The sequence below is a fragment of the Hemicordylus capensis genome, chromosome 6 (assembly GCF_027244095.1).
Source record: "Hemicordylus capensis ecotype Gifberg chromosome 6, rHemCap1.1.pri, whole genome shotgun sequence".
Taxonomy (NCBI): Eukaryota; Metazoa; Chordata; class Lepidosauria; order Squamata; family Cordylidae; genus Hemicordylus; species Hemicordylus capensis.
In genome coordinates, this window is record NC_069662.1 from 4,552,456 (window position 1) to 4,579,393 (window position 26,938).

Genomic DNA, 26,938 nt, shown 5'->3' on the forward strand with positions numbered 1-26,938 from the left:
TACCAGGCTGAGCAGAGGAAATGGAGCAGCCTCCGCACCCAAATGCTGTTCCTCATTAACCACATGCCTCTACTGTGGCTGTGGCTGAGGCTATCCCTCGAACCCCAGGAGAGGCACAAAGTGGATACGATACGGGGGTGAGCTGTTCTCACTCTGAAAGCAAGTGCTGGCCAACAACGTCCCTGCTGTGATGGCTGGAACATGTCAGTTGCAGCAAAAAAAAAAAAAAAAGCTTGAAAGTGGAGGGTTTTGAAAGTCAGCGAGGGAAGTGGGGAGATGGCCCATCCCGGCTCTATTGTGTGCTAATGAGGTCTAGAAAAATGTAAAGAAGGCGGGAGAGCAAAGCAAAAAAAAAAAATCAAGAAAAGGTGAATTTATTTATTTATTTATGGAGACGCGGTGGGTGGGGGGCTAACCAACTACTAAGAGACAGAGGCAAGAAAAGAAAAAACACAAGGCAGAAGAGAAGGGGAAAGTAGCCAGAAAATTAGGTGTTGGGAAGCAGGAGAGAGAGAGCTGGAAACCCTGTTCTGTTGAGCTAGACAGGATGGGGCGGGGGGCTTGTGGAAAGCTCACCTTTGCCTGGCCCTGTCTGGCTGGAATGAGTGGGAGTGAGAGCCTGCCTCAGCATGAAAGACAGGCTGGGAGAAGAGGGCTTGTAAAATGGTGGCAGAACAATAGGCCTCTAGTAAATGCAAGGAGACCTGCAGTGGGGGGCAGGGAGGGGGGCTCAGCTCTCCCCCCTCCTGAAGTCCTTTTCCTCTGAGGCTGTGAGGGATGCTTTTGAGCTCCCAGGGAGCATCGAGCCAGGGGATCTTTTGAGTCCCATCATGCAGCGAGCCTATTATCAAGATTTTAGAATGCTTTCACAAAAGCTTTTTCGTTCAAAACACAACAGGTTTATTGAATTAAGAATCGGTGAGTTCATAACCAGGATCTATAAAGCATCTCTCCCCCCCCCCCGCCCCCCGCTTTAAAACTTCACATAACAAACAGTAACTCTTCCCTCGCGGAGGTCTTCCTTGGGCGGACAAGTCCACCCACACCCTGTTCTAGGCTCACGCCTTGGGGAAGCCAGCGGGACAATATCGGCTAGCTGGGGTGGAAACGGGTCCCTGGCTTAATGACAATCCTTCCAAAGGGCTCCGTTTGCTCCAGGCGGAGGTACTGGGAGGCAGCCAGAACTGCAGGAGGAAAGAGAGAGCGTTTGAGAGCAGGTACCATGTCATGTCAGAAAACCAGTCGGTCTAGCCCCCTGAGGAAGCCACGGAGCAAGTGGGACGGGGTAGGATGTCTGTCTGTATTCTCCGAGCACTGACGACACTTTGAAAAAGGGGTTGCTTACAGTGTGGACTTCTCTTCCTTTGCTCCTCCTGATCAAACAGGTGCAGCAGGCTTTTTGCTTAAAAACCTACCTAACCTGCTTGAACAGAAAGGTCAGTAAGGCAAAAAAAAAAAAAAAAGCTGATGCAGACACCATGCAAAGCCCTGCTTCTCTCCCCAATTTGCTCTCTCCAGCCCAGGGCCTTGCTTATCGCGTGAACCTAGCCTGGATTTATTTCCACCTGTCCATGCAGCTGAATCCAGTAGGGAGGGGAAATCACAAAAGCAGGAGAGGTTGTGTAGTAATCACCAGTGGGGATAGAAACATCTCGTGTGGAAGAGGAGCACGCTCCATTTGCGGGATGCCCCATGCCCAATCCACCTCAGGGTGTCCCGATAACTCCAGACGGAGTTTTCTGCAACATGAAAAGGTTGCAGGGTAGATAAGAATCCATCCTGGAAAACAAATAAATCTTTGGCTCCTGGGAGGAGGAATTTCCTCATGGGTTAGGCACTGGCTAACTTGTCCTGTTAATTTCAGTGGGGCTACTTTGAGTAAAGTGTTATCTTTTGAAAATGAAAATCCTTTTTTGGTGGGGGGGCGGGTGTTAAAGGAAAATGCAGCAAATTTAAACCATGCAATGCAAGAACCAGTATTCAGAATGAAGCCAACATCATTGGCTTGTATCCTTGTCCCTGAATGGAAGGTCGTTTGGTTTGCAAAAGGCAGAGGGGCAATTTTTTTTTTTTAACCAAACTGACTGCCCCTCTTCCCTTTGCAGCCTGTGTGCACATACAGGGCCACCCTGCTCCGGAACACGCCCTGACCCTCAGCAGCCCCACTTCAAGTGACTGACTGCTCTCATGCTTAGCAAGGTGCAAGTAACAGGCTTGTAAGTGTCTCCCCTGAGTTTCTTTTTGGATTGGGAACCATCTTATTACTCCTTTGCTATATAAAACATGTTAAGAACTTTTTTTAGTGAAGAGCAGGATTTAGGAACGTAGGAAGCTGCCATATACTGGTCCATCTAGCTCAGTATTATCTACACAGACCGGCAGCGGCTTCTCCAAGGTTGCAGGCAGGAGCCTCTCTCAGCCCTATCTTGGAGAAGTCAGGGAGGGAACTTGGAACCTTCTGCTCTTCCCAGAGTGGCTCCATCCCCTGATGAGGGGAAGATCTGACAGTGCTCACACACGTGGTCTCCCATCCATATGCAACCAGGGCAGACCCTGCTTAGCTAAGGGGACAAGTCACGCTTGCCACCACAAGACCAGCTCTCCTCTATAGTTAGATAGAGGGAAGGATCATTCAGTGGGGGCCTTGTGCCTTCCTTTCAACCCAATATGTGTTTATAGCAATCAGCTAGGATGCACTTTCATTTAGGAGCCACTCAATAATATAATATGTAATAACATGTAATTATCTGATTTCTTTGTAAACACTCCGCTTTAAAAAAATGTGTTTTCTAACGTCTAAATCAATGACCTAAATCGCTTTTAACTTGAATGGCCGCCCACCCAGGCAGGTTGCTGCCCCAAGGCCGAAGCGCTTGCCCTCAGCAGAAGCCGCCGTCACCCCACCTACCCAGGCACAGGTAGAAGAAGCGGCTGGCCACCGCCCGTGAAGTCGTGAGGAGCACCAGCTGGTCAAACGTCGTCTCTCCCACCTGCTCCAGTCTGGCTGCAACCAACCTGAAAGCGAGAAGCCAGAGCGCAGGGCTTCGGCGGGCGGCCAGAGGCCCGGCCATTTTGTTTTCCGCCCTCTTGGCTACCCAAGACTCTGGGAGAAGACTCTGTTCCCACCTGAGTGCTTCAGAGAAGAGGACAGCTCACTCCCCCTGGAAAGCAACGCTGAGGGAGGAGGGGGAAGTCGCCCCTTGAGCGGTGGAACTTTCTGGAAATAATGCCGCATGCTTGGGGAGAGGAGGACGACGAGGAAAACCGGCTCTCCTCCTCCAAGGAGGCTCTTGTGAATGCACATTATTTTGCTGGCACAGCCAGCAGCGGGTGGAGGCAACCCACTGGGGATGCCTCAGAGAACAGGGTGCTGAAATGCAGGGCCATTCTACAGAAGAACGGGATGAATGGTTGGGGAGTATTTGCTTGAATACAAATACTGAGTATTTCGAACAAATCCTCCCCAACCATTCACCCTGTTTTTCTGCAAAATCCAGGGCTGTTCCTCGGAAATCAAGGACACGTGAAAGGCAACTTCGAAGCCTACTAGGACCAGGGTTCTCAAATAGGGGTCCCCCGATGAAGTTGGACTACAACTCCCATCTTCCCCAGCAGCAATGGCCATACCGGCACACATAGTCCAGGGTGATCATGTCCTTCTCCAGAGGCAGCTCAAAGCTTATTTCTGGGAGTTCGGGCACGACCGGCAAGGCCACCGGCAAGGCCACCTCCTCTGGCTCCACAAGGATTCTGCGGGAAGGAGAGGGAGGCTCAGAAGAGAAGCCCGTGACCCCTAAGAGGCCAAACTCACCCAGGGGGTGGAGAAGGAAGGGGGCCGTCTCACCTCTCTTCGTCCACCAGCAAGCTAGGGCGAGGCTCTTCCTCTGTGGTCTCCAGGGAAATTTCTACAAGGTTGAGGGGGGGGGGGGATAAATAAATAAATATACACACACACTAGCTGAACCCGCACAGATCCTCTGTACGCTAGGACTCTGTTGCTCTCCTTGCTGCCCGTCAAAGCCCCTGCTGATTGCTCAGATCAGTCACCCACTCCTAGCTGCTCCCTCTCCACCGCTCACCTGTTTGCCCCCTACCTGCTCCGCTTCCCTATCTGCATGTAGAATCCCCCTGCCCAATCACCACCCTGCTTCTGTTCCGTTACCTCCGATTGGTACAGCACTATGTGGGCGGGGCTTGCCACATATGACCTTAGTGTATTTTTATATATATATATATATATATATATATATATATATATATATATATATATATACACATACATACATACATATACACATACATACATATATATATACACACACACACACACACATATATATATATATACACACACACACACACACATATATTTATTTATTTATGGGGCGTAACTAGAATAGGGCAAGGGGAGACAGTTGTCTGGAGGCCCACTGCCTTGCCCCCCCCCCAGGCAAGTCCCATGACTGACTCCCCCAGCCGCGCACCCGCCCGGGCTTCCTTCATTTGTATGCATCCTCCGAAATGGATGTGAGTGTGAAGACCTGGAGCTACCAGCACAGCATGTCTTCCTCTAGTACCATTAAATGACTTGCATCGTCCACAATTTACAAAACCTTTAAAAAAATAATTTAGGATGATGTTCTATAAAAATATGCTTTTGTTACCACTACTCAACCTCATCTAAGATTTCTTAACTTCATGAGCTGAGCGGGGGGGGGGGGGGGGGCATTTTAAAATCTTGTCTCTCGGCCCACTCCAACCTTGCTACGCCCCTGTGTGTGTGTGTGTGTGTTGTGTGTGTACACACACACACACACACACACAGAGTGCAAGAGAGCAGGGATGTGCTATTTTGGGCCTACAGCTGTTGGAATACAACTCCCATCATCCCCAGCTACAGTGGCCAATGGTCGGGGGTGATGGGAGTTGTAGGCTGACATCTGCAAGAGGGCAGAAGTGAAAATAGAAGGCATTTGTGTGTCTCATGGAGGGTCCCCATAAGGCAGGGCAAACCCAGCCCTCCAGCTGTGGCTGAACTCCTGTCATCCCTAGCCACATGGGAGTTGTAGTTCAGCCAACAGCTGGAAGGCCGCATTTGCCCAGCCCTGGATTAAGGTGCGGGGGCTCAGTGTCTGTGGAAGGACTGAAGCATTTGCCCAAACAACCAGCCAGCCCCTAGGATGCAAAATGGGAGGACGTGGATGTCCTCCGCTCCTCCTGTCTTTGTGGGGCAGCCACGCCGACCCACCTGATGAGCCGATAGGAGGGACGCTGGGTTCTTCAGCTGCTCGCAGCTCCTGCAAAGAAAGAAAGAAAGAAAGAAAGCAGGAGGAGGAGAGTACCAAGAACCTTCTGCTCCGCTTCAGCCACTCCGCCCTCCTGCAGGCCACTGGGTGAGTGGCTCTGATCTCACGGAAGGTTCACAGACATCCCAACTGCTCAGGGGGAAGGCGTCAGCAGGTGGGGGCAGAACTCTTCATTAGAACTGAGGCCCCAACCTTGGATCCCCAACCACAAAGGCCACTGAGGATGGGAGTGGGAGTCCAAAGATGGGGACCCCTGGATTAAAGGAAGTGGCACTCAGGGATTTAGATCTGCAAATTCCTCTGTGCCCAAATGCAATGTGTGTGTGTGGGGGGGGCCTCCAATGCTCCTCAAAGGCAAAGAGGTGGGATCCCTGGCTGCCAGAATCCCCTGCGGCCCCTGGAGCCCTCAAGGGTTCCCCCAGCCCAGCGCCTTACCTCCAGATCGCTGGGGATCTCAGCCCTCCGACCTTCCTCCTCCGCTCTCCGTGCCGCCGCCTCCTCCACGGCGCGCTGTCTGGCGTAATCCACGCGCTGGAGGTTGGCGCAGCGGCCCCAGAGACTGTGGAGGGTGGGGTGCATCCATCCTGGGAAGGGGAGAGAAGGGGGGCGAGGGCAGGGCTGGGTCTCAAAGGCAAGACAGGCCAGGGGGTCAGGCTCTGGAGGAGGCAGCCCAAGCGCCTAGCCATGCATTACAGCCCGAGAACAAAGCAGGTCCAAACTTGAGAAGTGGGAACGGTGGGGCAAAAAATGGACTCAGGTGCTTGGCCTCCTACATACCCTGAAATCTGCCCTCCCCCCCCCCACACACAAATACCTTTTTATTTTTAATTACAACAGAAACATTTTTTAAAAATCTGTCCTGGTTTGTTTGCTCTTTGTGCCTGCCAGTTTGTCACCAGCATGGTGTAGTGGCTAGAGTGCTGGACTAGGACCAGGGAGACCCGGGTTCAAATCCTCATCCAGCCATGATACTTGCTGGGTGACTCTGGGCCAGTCACTTCTCTCTCAGCCTAACCTACTTCCCAGGGTTGTTGTGAAGAGAAACCTAAGTATGTAGTGCACCGCTCTGGGCTCCTTGGAGGAAGAGCGGGATAGGACTCACCCTGCAGGGAAGAGGTTCAGCCCCCACACAGAGGAGGAGCCGGAGCGAAGCACTCACCATACGTTGGGGCTCCCAGGAGCTCTGCCGGCGTCCTCAGCCTCTTTGGTGGCGCCAACACCGCCTCCTAAAATGAAGGAAACGGGACATCACTCCAAACAAGAGGGGCAGAAGATCATGAGCAACACAGGAAGCTGCCATATACTGTGTCAGACCATTGGTCCATCTAGTTCAACATTGTCTACACAGACTGGCAGAGGCTTCTCCAAGGTTGCAGGCAGGAATCTCTCTCAGCCTATCTTGGAGATGCTGCCAAGGACTGAAGAACCTGGAACTTCTTGCATGCAAAGCAGAATGCTCAGCCACTGAGTTATGGCCCCATCCACACTAAGGGGAATATTTTACAGCAGATGGCACTCACACGTGGTCTCCCATGCAAATGCAAACCAAGGCAGACCCTGCTTAGCAAAGGGGACCATTCGTGCTCAGTACAGCAAGACCAGCTCTCCTCCCCACACTCCCACGGTGATTTGTTCGTTCCAACCCTGGACTTTGCTCCCATACAGGCAGACAGCACTTTAAAAGAAGGCAAGGTCCCAATCCTGTGCGGAGAAAAACCTGAATAGCCCAAGTGGCAGCAGTTAGGCTCAAATCTACACTGTACCACACTAGTGGCAGTGAAGCTTCGGTAAAGCTTCTCTGATTGGCTGAGCTGGTGCAATGGCACGGAACCTGCACAAACATTCCAGCTGCTCAGGGAGGAAAACTCCTAGAATGTTTGCAGTCCAGCTTCTGGGAGGGCATGTTGGGAAGGTGAAAGGGAAACTAGATTGGCATGCATTGATTTGCCAGTTCTTCTGAGTGCTCTCTGTCCATCACACAGGTGGGTTTGGCGCTTGCGCAAAGTGCAGTTGGGGAACCTTCCAAGCTTTTCTCTCCACATCTTAGCTGTGACTTCTCCCCCTACATCCCTAAGTCACAGGCTCCACACCCTTCCCCCTCAGTTCTTCTTCCTCCTCTGGAGAAAGATCTTCTCGGTGTAGGGACCTTTTCAGCTGCTAACCTGACAGCTTCTCATTTGCATGGGCTTCTCATTTGCATGGGCTTCTGCTAATTGTGGCTGGGGAATGCCAAAGGGCTGATGCACCCTCCTCCACACAGACCCACATTTCCCCCAGGGACGTCCCCACTGGCTAGCCACAGGCTTGCAAGAGCGAGACACCTGATTTCTAGAAACAGAGAGAGCACAAGATCGTGCCCAGGGTATTCATGCTATACTCAGCATACAAATACAATCAATATGTATATACCACTTTTCAACAAAAGTTCCCAAAGCAGTTTACATTTTATATCCCCCTGCTTAATAAAGATAATTGCCACGTTAAAAAGGTGCCTCTTCTTCGCTCAGTTGGCAGATACTAGCTCCTCTCTGCCTTCTGATGCCCCACAGCAGAAAAGCATGCCTGCACTAACGTATGGGGGGCCATGGGGAGGCATGCATTCCTGGACTCCCCCGGCCAGAGGGGGTGGGAAGCAGAGGAATGCAGTGGCCACTTCAACCTCTGCAGTTCAACAGTAACGATGGGGAGAGCTGGCCCTGCGGCAGTGCACGTGCACAAACTGTCCCCTTTGCTAAGCAGGGTCTGCCCTGGTTTGCTTTTGGATGGGTGACTAAATGTAAGCCCCGTCGGCTATGAAATATTTCTCGAGGAGGATGAGGCCACAAGTCAGCAGAGCAGCATCTGCGGCCCCAGGTCCCCTCCCCGGCAGCATCTCCAGACAGGGCTGGGAGAGACTCCTGCCTGGCACCTTGGAGAAGCCGCTGCCGGCCAGAGCAGACAATCCTGGGCTCAATGGGCCGAGGGGGTCTGACCCACTGGCCCAGGCAGCGTCCTCGGCGCCTCGGCTGCTTACCAGGGGCTGGCACTGTGTCTGCGGGTCCATGATCTGCTTCTTGAAGTCTTCGCGGGAAATCTGGGTCACCGGGTCCAAGAAGCGCAGCTGCCGCCGGCGCTTGGAGGGGCGGGCGGGAGACGGCTCGTAGTCTGGCAGGTGGAGCTGCGGGGGGGGGGTGCAAAGCAGCTGGCAGGACACTCGGCTGCAGCAGCCCCCTCCTAGCCCACCGCATCCCCTGGTTCCGGGGCGGCCTGGCCAGTGGCCGCCGGCTCCCTTCCTCTCACCTCGGGGCTGAGTGGGGGGAGCCGTCGCTCAGGGGGCGAGCGGGGAGAAGGGGGCAGTCCGGGCCTCTCGGCGGGGGGCGTCACCTCTGGGGGAACCCACAATGCAATTCATCGAGAGAGAGAGAGAGAGAGAGAGAGAGAGAGAGAGAGAGAGAGAGTGAGTGTTATCTGCCGTTCAATTAACTATTTACACCCTGCACTGCGTGTGCCTGTGGCTCAACAGGTGCTGCGCCCCTGCCCGCCTGCCCGCCCTGTCCCCAGCAGTCTGAGCAAAGGGTCGACCCGACCCCCCCCCCGCCACTGCGCCCTTGCTGTGGGCCTACCCCACGCAGCTGGACCAAAAGAACCCAGCAGCAAATGTGGGGGGGTCTCCAGTCCGGCCCTCAGTCGCGCTGAACCAACAGCAGCCCCTTTGTGAGGCAGACCACTGGGGCAGCCATTTGGGGCCCAAGGAGCGCCTCTCCTCCCACTCTTTGCAAAGCCGGGAAGGGGCCCCGAGGAGGGGGCTGCTGGCCCCCTTCCCTCCTCCCTGCAACGGGCCAGTTTGGAAAGGGGGATGCCCCCCACCTGGAGTGCCTCGCCTCTGGGGGGGCAATATCTGGGGCTGACCCTGCTACAAATCCAAGCAGCTGCCAGTGTCCAGTATGGTCTGCTTCAACTGGCAGCAGCGGGGTCCCCAGCAGAGAGATCTCCTCCCCAGCCCTGCCGTCCATGAGAGCCGGCATGGTGTAGTGGTTAGAGTCTTGGACTAGGACCAGGGAGGCCCAGGTTCAAATCCCCGCTCGGCTATGAAGTTCACCGGGTGACTCGGGGCCGGCCACTTCTCTCTCAGCCTAACCTCCCTCACAGGGTGGTTGTGTGGATAAACATATCCGGCTCTGGTCTCCTTGGAGGAAGAGCGGGATAGGAAGGTGAAAGCAAGGAATCAGCAGCTCTGAACGAGAAATGTGGGGGATTGCACCTGGAACCTTCTGCGTGCCAAGCCGGATCTCGATGGGCTCCCTCCCGCCTTTCTCCACCCGGGGAGGGAGACGGTCCTCCTTCCTTCCCACTGTGTGTCAAGGCTGGACCGGCCGCCTGCTCAACTCACCCAGAGGGGGCAACAGGAGGCCTTCCTCCAGGAGTTGGTCTTCATCGGCCAACAGCAGCCCTTGGAGGTCCCTTGCAGCCGATGGCTCCTCCTCGACCCTGAGAAGGGGAAACAAAAGGCAGCGCCAGGATTGGGGGTGGGTGGGGAGGCCTTGTGCCAGAATCCAGAGCTGCAGAACTCGGCGGCATTTTTGCAAACAGCTCCTTCAAGGTTCGTGGAACTTTACACAGGAACACAGAAGGGCGGGAAGGAGGGAGAGAGAGGGTCCATCCGGTCCCCATCCCAAAAGGGTGGCCATCTAAATTTCAACAGTGAATGAGACACTGGATGCGGGAGGGAAAGAGGGTGGCCATATGCAAGCTCTCCAAATCAAGGCACCCCAGAGTTTGCATGTTATGCAAATGTTATGCAAATGAGCACACAAATAATTTCCAAGCTACGCAAATTAGCTGATGCACTGTCCAGTTGACTTGTATTTGCTCTGGATGTCTACCAACAATCGCTGGGGAAGATCTCTTTACCTGACCATGTGCCGTCATGTCAATTTCCACTCCTGGTGCCCACAGAGCCCTGTGGTTGTCTTTGGTAGAATACAGGGCGGGTTGACCATTGCCTCCTCCTGCGCAGTATGAGATGATGCCTTTCAGCATCTTCCTATATCGCTGCTGCCCGATACAGTACCAGCGGGGATTCAAATCGGCAACCTTCTGCCTGTTAGTCAAGCATTTCCCCGCTGCGCCACTGAGCATTAAACCCCCAGACTTTACATCCCAACACTTTCTAATATACACGTTCAGTTTTTAACCTTGTCTAATTAGCTGTGTGTAGGGCTGTCGTGGATCCCACACCAACTGCAAACTGCCACCCCACCACAATTCCCAATACCAGAATATGCTATTTGTTGGTGGATACATGTGCTATTTATTGGTTGAAATATACTAATTTAAATATGGCGAAGATTATTGGTGAAGGTGATGGTGCTAAATCAAAGCCCATGCTGAGCAGCAGAGCTGAGTGCATTTTCATCACCACTACATTCTCCAATTGACCCCACATGCTTAAGCCTTGTCAGGGTCACCATTTACATCCTGAGATAAGTACATAAAATGTAACACCAAGATGCTCCTTTTGATTTAGAATACCAGTACTGGTGCAGTGGGGAAATGCTTGACTAACAAGCAGAAGGTTGCTGGTTCAAATCCCCGCTGGTAGGTTTCCCAGACTATGGGGAACACCTATATCGGGCAGCAGCGATACAGGAAGCTGCTGAAAGGCATCATCATCTCATACTGCACAGGAGGCGGCAGTGGTCAACCCCTCCTGTATTCTTCTACCAAAGACAACCACAGGGCTCTGTGGGCGCCAGGAGTCGAAATTGACTTGACGGCACACTTTATCTTTACAGGCTAGAAAAGAGCAGAGGGCGGTGAGAATTCATGTGTGTTTTTAAATGCTAAAGCAACATTTAAAAACACAAAATAATATCTATAGAAAATAAATGAAGCCTACGCTGATTTTGAGATATTAATAGCAGTAACAGAACAAAAAATACACTGAGCTTTTCAATTAACACTGCAATCCTATACACACTTATCAGTGGTACTTACTTCCAAGTAAGCATGCACAGAATGGATTGCACTATAAAGCCAATACAATTCACAGGGAGGAAGTGATTTGCATCAAAGTCAAGCTAGCCTCTCAAGGGCCCTGCAGAGATTCCCTACTGACAAAGAACAAGGCCAACATTCCTGGGGTGGGTGACTTATTGCAAACCTCTCCCAGCCTCCCTCCTGTGCTTCACCTGCCTTTCCTCAACTCCAGCGGTTGAGCAGAAGAGGGACTGCACATTTTGCTCCATAACTCCACTTCTACAAGGGCTAGAGTTTAGCTTTTGCTTTTTCTTTTTTAAGAAGAAAGCTGGGGATCTGGGCAAACTAATGGGCTAGCCTGCCACTGGGGAGCATGCTTAAAATCTGGTAAATACCCAGAAATCCAGGAGGGGTGGGTGGCAACCTTAGGAAGGGAGGGAGATGTTGGGGTAATAAGGCCTGTGGTTCGAACGAGAGATTCTCCAAGGTTTTTGCTCTGCTAATTAGTAGCCTCATGAGGCTGCCTTGATGAAGATCTGGGACCAGGAACTTTGGACTTTGGGAGAAGCTCTTTAATTCTTTCCTCCCACCCTCCCTGATGTAAGTCAGAGCCTCCTCCACCCGCAGAAGCAGCTGTTGGCTGTGTGTGCGTTTGGTGGGAACCCTGTCTCCCAACCCCATAAATCAGGGGTTCCCAAGCCTGGCTGCCCTGATGTTGTTGGACTACAACTCCCATCACCCCTTGTGGCAGAGGGTGATGGGAGTTGCAGTCCAACATCAGAGGCCCCCAGCTCGAGAACCCCACTATCACAAGACCAGCTCTCCTGTAGCTCCTGGGAGTGTGGGTCTGGCCCACAGCAGCCACAGGGAGGCATCCTCAGATGGTCCCAAAGGGATTCTTATTCCGGTTTGGAGAAGTAGTTCATGCAGGTTGATTGCTGACACAAATCACCCCGCTCCCCGCAAGAGGCTACCGGTGCCACAGGGCTGTATGAGTGGAGGTGGGCACCCAGACAGAGGGATACACAGAGGGTGGCCCCATTCTGACTTTCCAAATCTGGGTGCCTAATTTGCATATTAAGTAAATTGGTTGGAAAATAGTTTTTGAGCAGAAGAGTGACTGCACGTTTTGCTCCATAACTCCGCTTCTACAAGGGCTAGAGCTTAGCGCGCGTGTGTGTGTGTGTGTGTGTGTTTTAAATGAAAGCTGAAATCTGGGCAAATCTGGGTGAGATGCTTAAAATCTGGGTGAAACCAGGAATTGAGGGGGGGTTGGGTGGCTATTCTAGATACACACCACTGTGTGAGTTGTATTAATCTGTTCATGGAGTTCTGTGGTGCATCGTACAAGGCTCACACATGCAGTCTCCCATTCAAATACAAACTAGAGCTTGCTACCATAAGAAGAGCTCCTGCTAAGGTCCCTGGCCAGCAGAAAGCACAGAACAGAGAACTAAAGAACCTTTCCTTTTGAACAGAAAACCTTTGTCCAGATGCCTTTTCCTCTGTGACTGCATTACTAGCAAGAGATGCATGTCTGCCTCATTCTGGGGTGCAGAATTTTGACCATGCAGGCAAATGTGCGCGCGCGCACACACACACCCCCTTTCTGGGCGGATCAGCATGTTTCTCCTGCAAGTGGAGATGGGTTTGGATGTCCGCTGGAAGTTTTACAGACAGGGCTCCCCCCATCTACCCACCCCCGGAATCCAATCCTGATTGGAGAGTGCCAGTCCACATATTTGCTGGATTTAACTTGACCTTCCTGTGGGCTATCAGGGGCCAGGAGAAACAGGACTCTGATTCTCCCCAATGGAATTCTGGCTTAGCCCGAGTTATGTCCAGGGTAAAAAAAATCCTCTATTTCCAGCAGCTTTGGGAAAAAAACTCCGGGCCTCCTGCTTTCTCCGAAGGTGTTGATGGAGGTGCTGATGGCTACGTGCATGGTCCATCTAACCCCTCGAATCTGCTGCGAAGCAGATTCGCCCTTCAGATACCCCCCCACCCCCAGGCATAGAGCCATGTGTGAAAAACCTCCAGGGGAAGTTTTCTCAGGGAGACCTCCTGAAGGGAATCTAGATTTCTGCAGTTGTTTTTATGTGCATTCTCTCTCTCTTCCGGACACTTTCCAGATTACAGGCTATTCTTGGCTTCTTGTAACAGAACCTGCTGCACCCACTCCTCCAAAAAAATGCATCTGTCTGGTGGGTGTGGATGTTGGGATGTGGCTATGGGGGGCTGTAATGGGGAGCGCCTCTACTTCTGAATTTGTGATGACACCAGTACACACACAACACACACACACACACACACTCCTTGAACTCTGGAATCAGCAGCCTTTAGAAAAGGAAGGCCTCCCCTCCCTGCTTCTCCACTTTACCGTGTGGGAGGAGACAGCCTGGCAGGCACCGAAATCTCCCTCTCCCTGACCTCCTCCGTAGGCTCTGAAAGAGAGAAGAACAGGAGCTGGAGGTCACAGTGAGATGCAGGCAGAGGCCAAAGCAAAGCACTCATCCCACACTGGCAGCAGATGAAAAGGAACAGCCAGCTGCAACGGGAGACAAGCGGACTGTTGACCTTGGAGGGAGTCTTAATAGCGCCCATGAATGCAGGTCTTCTCTGCTCTTCCCCCAAGATCCCCTCTCAGGCCCACAGAAGCTACAGGGACGGCACTGAGCATCTAGGATTCTGTTTCCGGAGTGCCGTTTTTCAGCCAAATCCAAAGTACCTTCTTAGGGACTCTATAACAGCGAGAGCAGTTTGGGAAAGAGGCGACTACAGGGAGACATGGTTGAGGTGTAGAAAATGATGCATGGAGTAGAGAGAATGGACAGAGAGGAATTTGTCTCCCTCTCTCACAATGCTAGAAGCAGGCAGAGGCACTCTTAACACTGGACTTCTGGGTCAAAGTCCACACCTTTGGAGGCTCTTTAGTGGTGTGGTTGTAGTGTTGTGTGCGCTGCACCGGGCGCGACCTCTGCTATAGAGACAGAGAGTGGGGAAAGAAATGTGTGCGATGGGGATATGTTAAGTTGCGCGTTGAAATGTTTCTGCGAAGGCATATTTGCACGAGCAGACCTATTTTATATCCCTACACTCTTGTGAATTCAGTTGCTGTTTGTGCCCTCAAAAACCCATGTGTTCAAAATATTAGGTGTGCCACAGTGTGCGTGTGTAGGGGGGTGACGCTTGGCTTGCTGCGGGCGGCAGCGGGGACTGCAAAGGCCTTTATGTCCAGGCTCCAAAATTACCCAGGGTGCACTTCTGGAAGCAATGGTCATCCCCTGGAACTGAAGGCCGGGAAACTGAGGACCCCTGACAAAAGGGAGTCCTTTCCCACACAGTGCATTATGAAGCTGTGGAATTCTCTGCCAAGGGATGTGGTGATGGGCCACTAGCTTGGATGGCTTTAACAAATCCATGGAGGATTGGGGCAAACCCATGGAGGACAGGTCTATCAATGGCTACTAGCCTTGAGGGCTATTGGCCACCTCCAGCCTCAGAGGCATGGTGGCTCCAAATACCAGCTGCAGGGCAGTGGAGCGGGCATGCCCTCCTCTCTTACCTGTGGGCTTCCCAGAGGCATCTGGTGGGCCACTGTGGGAAACAGGCGGCTGGACTAGATGGGGGTTCCTTGGGCCAGATCCAGCAGGGCTGCTCTTAGGTTCTTCCCCCACACCCTGTCGGTATTGGACGAGTAACACACAACCCCACACAAAACACCACAACATACGCTTTGGAATGTCGGGAATTCTGTTTCGAGATGGCAGATTCAGGCTTGCCCTGAGCCGCCCTGCATCAGCAGCGTCCGGCTGATGGTGGACTACAACTCCCATTGGCCCCCACTACTGGCCACCGTGGCTGGAGATGCTGGGAGTCTGTAGTCCGACAGCAGCTGGGCAGGGGCTGGAGCAGTGCAGCCGTGGGGGCTAGAGGCGTAAGGAAGAACTCCCCAGCGGCTGCATGGCAGCGGCGTAGTCTGCCTCCCGGGGAGGTGAGCTGGAGATTCCCAAGCAGAGGCCGGAGAGGCGCCCGTCAGGAAGGCCGTAGGGCCAGGCCCCACTGCGGACGTTGGCCGACAACCCCCACCATCCCTGCCTATGGGCCACCGTGGCTGGCTGGGGATGCTGGGAGCTGTAGTCCAGAAACCGCTGGAGAGCCGCAGCTGAGTAGCCCTGCCAGTGCTGGAGGAGGCCTCCTGCTCCGGATTCCAGGGGGCTGGAGTAGATGACCTCCGGGGTGGCCCCTTCCAGCTCTGGGATCCTCTCCTCCCTCCCTCCCCTTGCACCTGCTGAGCCCACGGCACAGACCAAGAGGATGCTCTCATGAACGAAGGGAGTTGCCTTCACCCCCAGAGTCAGGAGACGGGCCCATCTAGCTCAGTCCTTCCTGGGCTGACAGGCGGATGCTCCCCAGGCTTTCAGGCAGGCCTCTGTCACAGGCTTGCCAGCTATGAGCCTTCTGGCCTAATCCGGGGGTTCCTGACCAGTGGTGCCCCAGATGTTGCACTACAACTCCCATCATCCCCAGCCACAATAAATGGTAGCAGGGGGTGATGGGAGTTTGCAGTGCATCAACATCTGGAGTACCACCTCAGATACCAGAGGCACCCCTTCCAAAGACAGGATAAGCCTAACATAGGAGTTCTCAAACGTGGCTCCCCAGATGTTGCTGGACTACAAAGCCCATCATCCTCAGCCACAATGGCCTTTGGTCATTACGGCTGAGGATGATGGGCATTGTAGTCCAATACTACCAGTTGATCCAGCTTGAAAAATTCTGGCTAACACATCCGGAATTAAGAATGTCAGAGGGGTCTCACAGCAGCCCTGCTGGATTAGGCCAAAGGTCCATCAAGCCCAGCCGTGTGTTCCCCACAGTGGTCAGCCAACATTCCTAGGAAGCCCACAAACATGGCGCATGAAGACAACAGGCCTCTCCCCGTGCTGCTTGCCAGCAGCGGGTATTTAGAGGAGACTGCCTCTGAAACTGGAAGCTCCATTTAGCAATCGAGGCTCCTGGCAGGCTTCAGTTGTGCACAGAGAAGAGCATATTGTCTCGTGGTGGAGAAGAGGAAGTCAGGCCACGCCTAGCCCGTCTCACCTTCTTCTGCGCGCCTTTTCCTGGGAGAAACATGGGGCCGTGACGGGGGTCTTTCTTCGCCAGGAACCAGAAACCCCTCCTGTTCAGCCAACATGTCGATCTCCTGTGCTGTGATTTCGGGCAGGTCTCGCTCGCCCTGCGATGGGCAGAAAAAGAAGCCGCAGTCGGAGGAGCACTCAGCATCCGGGATAGCGCAGGGGAGCACCCTCTCTCCCCGTTGCTTCCCGGACCCCTCCTGACCTCCCAGAGGGGCATGAGAGACTCACCTCGATTTGAAGCAGCGTGATGGGCTCAGCTTCCTTGAGAGTGATGGCTTCAGGGGAGACGGTGAGGGGGGGCTCTCCTTTGGCATGGGGACAGGAGACGCAAAAAGAAAATCAATCAATCAGATCTGAGTCAGTAGCTTGCTCAGTTTCGACCCTCCCTTTCAGTCCAGACTAAGCCCTTGAGGCAGATCATGATCTAAAGCAGAACAAAATTAGAGAGTGGGTCGAAATAGGACCTTTCTCCCTGAAATGCTAGATTTTGGGGGGTTTGTTTTTAATTGCAGGGAGGTTTGGGTTTTATCTGAACACAGCTCTCTAGAAGAAGCCCTGGCTACTGGGAATCCGGCTCTAACCCCCACCCCCCACCCCTTTCTTCTAGCTTGAGGTCTGTGAACTAGGCAGGCGACCTGGACCGTCCCATTGGTGTTGAGTGATTGTGTCTGTGGACGACGGGAGTGTATTTACTTATTTATTTATTTTATTTTAACAAATTTCTATACTGCCCAAAACTTGCGTCTCTGGGCGGTTCACAATCAAAACAACATTTAAACATGAAAACAATGTAAAACCTACAACCAGTTAGAAATATTAAAAATGGAAACCTAATTAAAAGCCCGGGTGAACAAATGTGTCTTGATTGACTTTTTAGAAGTGGCCAGAGATGGGGACGCTCTTATATCAACAGGGTCTGTGCTAGACCTGAACTAGAAGTTGTAGTTCAACCACAGCGGGAGGACCAAGGTTACCTACCCCAGCCATCAGGACTAGAAACTTGCTTTCTACATAGAAATAAAAGCGGCGATCACCAGGACACCAAATTCAGCAGCCAAATATCAAACCCAAGCTTTTGCAGAAACCACAGAAGACGCAAAGCTGTGCTCTTTAGGATGGGTATATTAACAATACGGCACAGATGCAGCATCTCAGCACAGCTCCAAAGCGGCAAAGCATTCTGGATGGTTCCAGGGCCAGGGCGGAACAGCCCATCTCACTGTTCAAGTGGCAGGCAGCATCCCTGCTTCTGGAGATCTTTTCTTGGCTCCTGCAAGCCGGTCTCTCTCAGTCTGATTGTCTTAACATTTGAGGAAGAAGCAAGGCACCTGGTTGCTATCCAGACCCGTCGACTGGATCATCATTACATGCACTGTGCCCACATTTCTGGCCGTCCACCCAGTTCTTGGCTCACCTCTCCTCCTGCGCTGGGGAGATGGAGGTCGTTCCGGGGGGCTTCTTTCCGGAGTAGGGGCCTCCAGGATGTGTCTGACCTGGGAGGGACAGAACAAGAGACCAGCTTCACCCGTTTCCCCAGTCTGGCACTGGGAAGCTGGGATTCACCAGCCAGTTCCTGTGAAAGAAAACCGGAACGGGGCCGAGGAAGAGAGAGATATGGCCGGAAGACACAGGGAGAGACTCTTACGTGCGGAATGGATGTGGGGCTGGGTAGCAGGGGCTCCATCATGCCGAAAAAGGGGTCAGGCGCTGCCTCGAAGGCTTCCATCAGGGCCAGCTGGTCAGGGAGCAGCAGGCCTGGCCTGGGAGGGTTGCAAAAAGAAGAAAGGTCTAAATCACAGTAAGCGGCCCAACATGGAATGCTCTCTAGCAATCACCCTCTTCTCAGCTTCCAGAATGGCTTGTAGAAAGCAAGTTAAGACAGGGGTTTTACACACAGGCATTTCGATGGGTGTTATGTTATGTGCTGCTGCTCTGGATCTTGTTGCAGGTATTGTTTCATGGTATGTATGCCTTCAACTTGAATAGATGTGTCCTATTTTTAAGACTGACATTTAATATTTGGTTTGTTTCGAATGTTTAATCTACTTGTATTGTTTTTAAGCTGCTGCAAACCAGCTTGGGATTTTTTGTAAATGAAAGACAGTATACAAATCTGTCAACACACAAACAAATCAGTTATAGGCCATCCAGTTCAAATCCGGCCTACCTTCCAGGAATGTTGGAAAGAATCCTGAGATCAGGCATGTGCTGGGCTCATGAACACAATAATCCTTCCAGCAACTTTGTAAGGTAGATCAGTGCTCTTATTCCCAGATTGCAGATGGAGGGTTTTTTGTTTTGTTTTTTGTTTTACATTTTATATCCCGCTCTTCCTCCAAGGAGCCCAGAGCGGTGTACTACATACTTAGGTTTCTCCTCACAACAACCCTGTGAAGTAGGTTGGGCTGAGAGAGAAGTGACTGGCCCAGAGTCACCCAGCAAGTCTCATGGCTGAATGGGGATTTGAACTCGAGTCTCTTCGGTCCTAGTCCAGCACTCTAGCCACTACACCACGCTGGCTTCAGAGTTGATGGCTGAAGCTGAGTGTGGCTTCCTTTTTAAAATTGTTTTTATTTGAAATATCAGAAACATTCAATTCCCAAATCACAGCATTGAAAACAGTTCATATGGGTGTACAGAATCCTGCACTTTCTCATGCCAATACTGGACAAACAAGATCCATCTAGAGTCAAAACGGAGTGTGGCTTCCTAGGGCAAAATCTCAAGGTCTATTGAGCTCGTAACAGGGGTGAGGCATGGCGCTGGGACTCATTCGGGTTGTTCGCATGACCCTACACAGGATCAGAGGAGTGCCAAGCCAGGTGCCCTCCCAACTGGCAGTTGTGTGAATCCAAAAATCAAGGTGGGAGATGGGAAGAGTGACTGTGTGCACTGCCAAAAGGAAGTACTTTTTCGCACAACACACAATTAACCTATGGAATTATCTGCCACAAGATGTGATGACAGCCAACAGCCTGGATGCCTTTAAGAGGAGTTTAGATAAATTCAAGGAGGACAACTTTATCATTGGCTACTAGTCTGAGGGCTATAGGCCATCTCCAGCCTTAGAGGCAGGATGCCTCTCAATACCAGTTGCAGGGGAGCAGCAGCAGCAGGAGAGGGGGCATGCCCTCACCAACTGCCTGTGGGCTTCCTGGCGGCATCTGGTGGGCCACGGTGGGAAACAGGATGCTGGACTAGAAGGGGCTTGGGCCTGATCCAGCAGGGCTATTCTTATGTAGGAGCTGGGTAGTGCGGATATGGCCAATCCACATACTCTCCCCAGCATTTTGTGGAGCGTGGACGATAGAACATAGAAACATAGAAAACTGCCATATACTGAGTCAGACCCTTGGTCTGTCTAGCCCAGTATTGTCTTCACAGACTGGCAGCGGCTTCTCCAAGGCTGCAGGCAGGAATCTCTCTCTCAGCCCTATCTTGGAGATGCTGCCAGGGAGGGAACTTGGAACTTTCTGCTCTTCCCAGAATGGCTTCATCCCCTAAGTGGGGAATATCTTGTAGCGCTCACACTTCTAGTCTCCCATCCATATGCAACCAGGGCAGACCCTGCTTAGCTAAGGGGACAGGTCATGCTTGCTACCACAAGGCCAGCAATCCTCATGTGCCCATGGCGGGGAAATGGGGGTGGTCACTCACTGCTCTAGGTCTGTCAGGTTGATGCGGATCTGCTGCTGAGCCCGGCTGAGCCGTTCCAAGATGTGTTGGATTTCATCTGAGAGCAAGAGAGAGAGAGAGAGAGATGAGGATCACACGGAAGAAGAAGGGTGGGCCAAAAGACCCACAGGTTGGGAGCCCAAGAACATCACAACGATTGCTTGGAAAATAGTCTGGACTTGAGGAAGCTGATCCAAGAAGCAGCAAAGACGGGACCCCTTTTCACACATTGTGTTCAACACTCGTACAATGGGTTCCAGTGTAAAGTTATTCACCTGTTATGATGCATGCCGGTACCGGAGCATTTCCAGACAGCAGGCTTTATCGCAGGTAGTTTCAAAGTTGCCACAACAAAACAAGGCAAAAGGTGGATTTTTATTACCCTCGATATAAATCGGGCTACACCCTAATGCACAATGAAAAAGCTGAATCGTGAGTGAAGTGCTCCCCGATAGCTCGTAGGGACTTTGGGGTCTATCTGGCCGATACATGCAGGCACACCCTCCATTCTGGAGAAGGTGCGAACTAAAAACCCAGTGTGAGAAAAAGCCCCACGAGTCCACAGCATGTCTGCACCCCACATCTGAAGGGGCCTGTAGCCAGGCTCACTTTTCAAGGGAAAGCGTGTTCAGTAATTCAGATAAACACATGTATGAGTATACAGACCTCTCCGCACATGCACGGACAATGTAAATGATGTCTGGACAGAGCTTCAGTTGTCAGGAAAGAAAAAGAGGGAGGCTTGCTTTCCGGTGTGGGAAGGTGTCCATACCTACCGACAAGGTATTGGCACTGGCGACAGTACACAAGGACGACCCCATACTGCAGCTGAGAGGAGAGGTAGAGCGAGAATCGGGGCCGGGGAGCACCAGGCACCGGTGGAGGGACTTGTACGAGGATGAAGGCCATGATCTCCTCACTGCAGAGGGAGGGAGGGAGAAAGAGAAAGCAGTCATGGGCCATCCTATCATCAGCTTCCTTTACCCTTTCCCAAATTTCCTTCACCCCTTCTGTCCTTTTTGCCCTGGGGAGGGACACAGAAGCACAGCTGCTCCTCCTCGCCGGAAACCCTTCCCTAGCTTCTGAGCCGTGGCATGCACAGATGACCTCCCAGATCATCTCCCCAGCTTTAAGAACTAGAAGCTTGCTTTGTTCTTTTCAAATGAATCGCGATCCGCTTAGCATATGAAGCAACCTTATTATTATTATTATTATTTTATTACATTTATATCCCACTCTTCCTCCAAGAAGCCCAGAGCGGTGGACTACATACTTAAGTTTCTCTTTCACAACAACCCTGTGAAGTAGGCTAGGCTGAGAGAGAAGTGACTGGCCCAGAGTCACCCAGCAAGTCTCATGGCTGAATGGGGATTTGAACTCGGGTCTCCCCGGTCCTAGTCCAGCACTCTAACCACTACACCACGCTGGCTCTTATACGGAGTCAGACAGATCAGCTCTGTTGATTTGTCCTATGGGTTCCTAATGGATCAGATTTGTTTATTAAATCAGCATATATCTGCATGTGAATTAATTATTAAGTATTATCATTATTTAGCAGAGGCACCAGGGAGAGGCTTGGATCCAGAAGCACTCCCAGACTGCTAACCTGTTCCTTCTGGGGGAGTGCAACCCCAGGACAGAGAGATGCTACTGTAGTGGGGGGGAAGCATACTGTTCGAGTTTCTAAGAGGATGCCTACACAGCAGGGTCATCTTACATAAGAAGCTGCCTTATAAGGAGTCAGACCATTGGTCTGTACAACTCAGAATTGTCTACTCTGGCAGGCAGAAGCTTGCTGGGTTTTTCAGACCGGTATTTTCCAGCCCTACCCGGAGATACTGCCAGGGATGGAACCTGCATGCAAAGCAGATGCGCAGTCACTGAGTTACAGCCCCATCTCCGTATGTGTGTGCATAACCACAGAATACACAGAGCCCTGCGCATAACTCAGACGCAACCAAGGAAATTACAGTTTCTCCTAACTTTGAAAGGATGGACTGGAAAAAGGAACTGGAGAAGGAGTTGAAGGACAGGCTTCGGGGGCATCTGTTTGACTTGGCCATGTGCAAAGCCAGAATTTTCTTCCAGTGGTGTCCGGCAGCTGATCAGTTCCATAAACCAGCTGCCCATCCCTCTGCAGTAATAATTTTAAAAAAAGAATCCCTCACACCCTTCACTATAGACATCTACCATTTCTCCATTTCTTAGATTATCCGCTGAGCATGCACAAGGTCCAGGTAGGGCTGAGAAAAATGCCTGCCTGAAGCCCTGGATTGCCGTTGCCAGTCAGAGTAAACAGTGCTGAGCTAGATGGACCCAGGGCCTGGCCATAGATGGCAGCTTTCTAGAGGACAGCTCACTGGTAGAGCATCTGCATCCGCCTTGCATGCAGAAAGTCCCAGGTTCCGTGCCTCCCTGGGACATCTTCAGGGAGGGCTGAGAAAACACCATGCCTGAAGCCCTGGAGAATGGCTGCTGCCAGTCAGTGCAGACAGTCCTGAGTTAGGTGGACCGATGCTCTGACTCAGTACAGTATAAGGAAGCATTTGGTATTCCCAAGTTTCACTCACCAGGTTCGCGGGACGTTGACCTTCAGGTATTCCCGCTTCACTAGTTTGGTGGCACCGGTTGCTGCCAACCTGGGAGACACAGGATTGTCAAGAGGGGACAAATCAGTGGGAGCTCCCCAAGTTCTACACCCTTGCCCCCCTCCACCCTAAAGGAAGGTCATTACCAAATTGTAGCAAAGCATCCCGTGTGGCGTTGCAAAACATTTGGATAATAGAACATGGTGTAACGGCTGGTTTTCCTTCTCCAGTGGCGAGGTTGTGAGCCTTCAAGGTACCCCTAAACTTGTGGTTAGTACTTTGCCCCACAAACTGACCCTTTCCCAGGCAGGATACACTATACGATGCAACTAAAATTAGGTTCGCTGCTAAGAATCAAGAACCCTCTTCCCCAATTTACTGCATCCTAAGCAGCCTACAAAATGAGAGTTATTTATTTTTAATTCCCCAGTTCTGGCTAATTCAGTGTGTGTCAGGGCCTTTGGACTGATTTTCCCAAGACAATTTTGAGTTATTTCATTGCAGAGGAGAGTGAAGCCAGCCAAAGTCCTGGATCCAATTAACTGGGGGAGACACTGAAATGCTGGTGGGTGGTTTTTATGACCAAAAAGGTAGTGATGTGGAAAACATGAGTAAGTTAATAGGCTGGCCAGCAATTTACTCACACAGAAGATGCGCTCTTTAGTGATATTAATTAAAATGGCCAGTTAAGCCAAGTGGGATCGTTACAGTTTAGGAATCAATTAACAGGCTAGGCCCACAATACTTTTTTTTTTAAGTTATGTAAGAAAAAAGGATAGTAAAACCCCAGTTGATCACAAAATTAATAAATATAAACATACATTAATTAATTGGAGGAATAGACAAAAATTCATGAACTAGTAGTAAGCAAGGATTAGAACTAGTAGTAAGCAAGGATTTTCCATTAATTAATGGAAAACCTAAACAGTAAAACTGAAATGGACAAGTCAGATTGATTACACCAAACCACCTGGAAAGACAATTTAATAATGTCTGTGCTTTTAAGAACAAGGTAGCTGTAAAAGCTTTCAAATGAGCCAGTCAAAACACTGGAGCACAAACAAGCAAAGTGGGGAGATGCAATTAATGCTTAAATCAGTTATCAGTTAATTACTTTAGTTTAGATATAGATTTTTAGAAAAATAAGTATAGATAAAATATCAACCAGTTAGGATAATGAGACCCCAGTCTAAATAGAAAGCTTTATTTTGCTTTCAGCTATCTGGATAAAGTAAAGGCTCAATTAATTTAAGTATTAGAGAGCAAAGCAGCGGAGGGGGGAGGTGGACGAAGAGGGAGACAGAAGTTACCCCAAGGAAGGGGGAACCCTGCCAGTATTTCAGATCCCCAACCCTAAATGAGGATCCAGCCAGTTAATTGGGCCACTAAGAGATACATCGATTAATTAAGTGGGGTAAAGCTTAGATACTGTTCTATTAGGCCAGAGAATCAGGATTCCTGAAAACCCAAAGTGCTAAGAAATTAGCATCCTAGCCAGGCGGCAACTTTCCCGGACTACTTTCTTTCTGTCTGTATCCACCACTCGCTAGCATCATTCACCAACTCCGAGCAACAATCCACAGCTTTAACTATAAAGGGTTTTCTGTGGGCCAATCACCCTTGCGCTCTGGCATCCTGACCAATGTTGTTCTGCGCCTCTTTTAACGATCGCAGCCAATCGGTACACGGAAAACATCCCACCCCCTTGCCCCACAACCAGCTTGGCAACACGTTCTTTGTCTCTCCGATTCCAACCAATGAAATCGCGACTTTTCTCTTTCAACGTTCCTGTGAGGATGCTGAGGTTGTTTAAACTGTGTTCCAGCCAATCAGGCCACTCTGCTGCACGTGGTCGTCGATTTGGGCCTCAGCTGCCGCCTCGCAAACACGCTCCTCCCTCCTACCCTTGATCTTTAGATTGCATTGGTCCAATCCGCAGGCTCCTCACAGAATTCTAACCAATAAGATCGAGGCTAGCTTATACGGCGACGAGGGCTTGTCATCCTTAGGCCCTGGATTTACCTGTCCATCCTATTGCCAAAGTCTGGCCAATGAGAAGCAGGGGTGTGGTAGAAGATTGTCCAATCATAGAGAAAGGTTAGTTTTCCCTCCAGTTTGTTTTTGAGGTTATTTTTCTCCTCACGAATCCCCGTGACCCTAATGTCACTTAAGTACAATGCACATTCTAGAATAATTAACAATAAAAAGAACAATTATCAAGACTTATGCAAAGTTCAGAGACTTGCAGTTCACTTCCCGCCCCCAATAAAGTTTAGTTCTTGGTCAGCCAAGAGTTTTACATATGAATATTTGGCATGTGCTCATTGTGGCCAAATAAATAAAAGGAAAAATACTAACGTTAGGAAACCTACTAACGTTAACGGTATAAAACTATGTTAAATAAATAAAATAATAACGTGAAGTCTAGTTGCCTTTTTGCCCTGGCAGAGGGATCAGCCGTACCCCAAAAAGGCCTTGTCTGCCTTCAGCCCTGTATTTTAAAAACTATACCTTAATTAGCTTTTGCACTACAAAGACCACTAGAATCACCCCCAAAATGCCCCTGCCCTGGGTTCTTAACCTTGGGACCGCAGGTGTTGCTGGACTACAACTTCCATCATCCACAGCCATTCTACCATTGTGGCTAGAAATGATGGGAGTTGTAGTCCAGACCTGGTGAGCCAAGATTAAAAATGGTTGCCTAAATTCTGCTCTAGCAGCCTCCATCCCAGTTCCCAGATCAAACTGAGCCTACCCTCTCCATCCGCAAACCCTTCCTACTCCTATCCAAAAACTTTATTTCAGAAACTGGCTGTCAGTCATATAATTTATATTTCTCTCTGCTGCATTTCCCTCCGTCTTATGCTTTTAGTTGCATTTGTAAGCCACCATGAGGCCTGAGAAAGATGAGGCATCAAAATTTTAAAATTAATACATCTTAATGTAACATGCTTCAAAAAATTATAAAATGTGGAGAGTGGGGGATAAAACGTACCCTGAGCAATGGAGGAGGGGGTTATGAACTGAGCATAGGAGAGGAGAGCTGGTCTTGTGGTAGGAAGCATGACTTGTCCCCTTAACTAAGCAGGGTCTGCCCTGGTTGCAAATGAATGGGAGACTAGAACTGTGAGCACTTTAAGATATTCCCCTCAGGGGATGGAGCCGCTCTGGGAAGAGCAGAAGGTTCCAAGTTCCCTCCCTGGCAGCATCTCCAAGATAGGGCTGGGAGAGAGACTCCTGCCTGCAATCTTGGAGAAGCCGCTGTCAGTCTGTGAAGACAATACTGAGCTGGATAGATAGACCAATGGTCTGACTCAGTATATGGCAGCTTCCTATGTTCCTAGGAATTAATTTCCACGTGACTGACTTTGCAGAGTGTTTACCATCTGTGACTGATAAGCAGCCCTGGATGACTCAGTGTATTGCAAAGGCGCATCATCAAGGCAGAATCTCCCACACAAAAACAGCAGCAACCACAGAAAGTCACACCAACTCATCAACCATATAAAAAGAGCTTACACATGCTGCAAAACTGTATTGGACCTCTTAGTCGATCATAGTATGGTGTCTGTTTACTTGTGTCATTCGTTGAGCGAACGTGACTGGCCCGAGGTCACCAAGTAAGCTTCAGGGTGGAGTGGGGATTCGAATCCAGACCTAAGTCCAAGTCTCTACACACGACCACGGCTCTTAATCTGCCCCCAACCCTTTCTCCCCCCACCCCATACCTGGATGCAGCTCTGAAATATGCAAGGAAGAGGTCAGAAGCTCTGGCAAATTGCCTCATGTGAGGGGTCCCCAGATGTAGTTGGGCTACAACTCCCACGACAGGGGATGGTGGGAGTTGTAGCCCAACAACCTCTGAAGACCCAATTTTGACTTTAATGCCAAATTAAATGTGGGGGGAGAAATAAGTCTTTAAATACCCATGCTAATTTGACAAAGAGGCACCTTTTAACGTGGTGATTCTCTTTATTTAGCAGGGGGAGAGTAACTGGCCCTATCCACCCCCAGCACAGCATCCCTCCAGTGACTGTTGCTGGTGTTTATCTTACGTTTATTTTTAGATTGTGAGCCATTTGGGGACAAGAATCCATCTTATCTATTTATTATTTCTCTGTGTAAACCACCCTGAGCCATTTTTGGAAGGGCGGTATAGAAATCAAATTAATAATAATAATAATTTATACCCCGCCCTTTCTCCAAGGAATTCAGAGCAGTGCACATGATTCTTCTTCACCACTTTTATCCTTACACCCACCCTGTAAGG

The 26,938-nt window shown here is 50.8% G+C and overlaps 1 protein-coding gene across 1 annotated transcript; it reads right to left on the minus strand.

Moving 5' to 3' along the window:
- Nucleotides 1-942: 942 nt before the first annotated feature.
- REC8 (REC8 meiotic recombination protein) lies at nucleotides 943-26,433 on the minus strand. Its single transcript, XM_053258847.1, has 20 exons — nucleotides 26,397-26,433; nucleotides 24,691-24,853; nucleotides 22,651-22,719; nucleotides 20,857-20,999; nucleotides 20,063-20,138; nucleotides 18,051-18,165; nucleotides 17,820-17,898; nucleotides 16,634-16,710; nucleotides 16,368-16,503; nucleotides 13,645-13,708; nucleotides 9,676-9,773; nucleotides 8,586-8,671; nucleotides 8,320-8,463; nucleotides 6,466-6,532; nucleotides 5,742-5,890; nucleotides 5,249-5,297; nucleotides 3,845-3,905; nucleotides 3,628-3,750; nucleotides 2,909-3,015; nucleotides 943-1,184 (listed from the first exon to the last, which is right to left on the minus strand). The coding sequence occupies exons 2-20, from the start codon at nucleotides 24,696-24,698 to the stop codon at nucleotides 1,093-1,095; spliced, it is 1,743 nt and encodes a 580-aa protein (XP_053114822.1). The 5' UTR covers nucleotides 24,699-24,853; nucleotides 26,397-26,433; the 3' UTR covers nucleotides 943-1,092.
- Nucleotides 26,434-26,938: the final 505 nt, after the last annotated feature.

What these genes read in the sequence shown, in the direction of transcription:
- REC8 (XM_053258847.1), bottom strand. An exon ending in TCACGCTGCTTCAAATCGAG is followed by an intron (nt 16,504 to 16,633) that starts GTGAGTCTCTCA and finishes TGCCCATCGCAG; the next exon opens with GGCGAGCGAGACCTGCCCGA. An exon ending in CCTCCTGTTGCCCCCTCTGG is followed by an intron (nt 8,672 to 9,675) that starts GTGAGTTGAGCA and finishes GGGTTCCCCCAG; the next exon opens with AGGTGACGCCCCCCGCCGAG.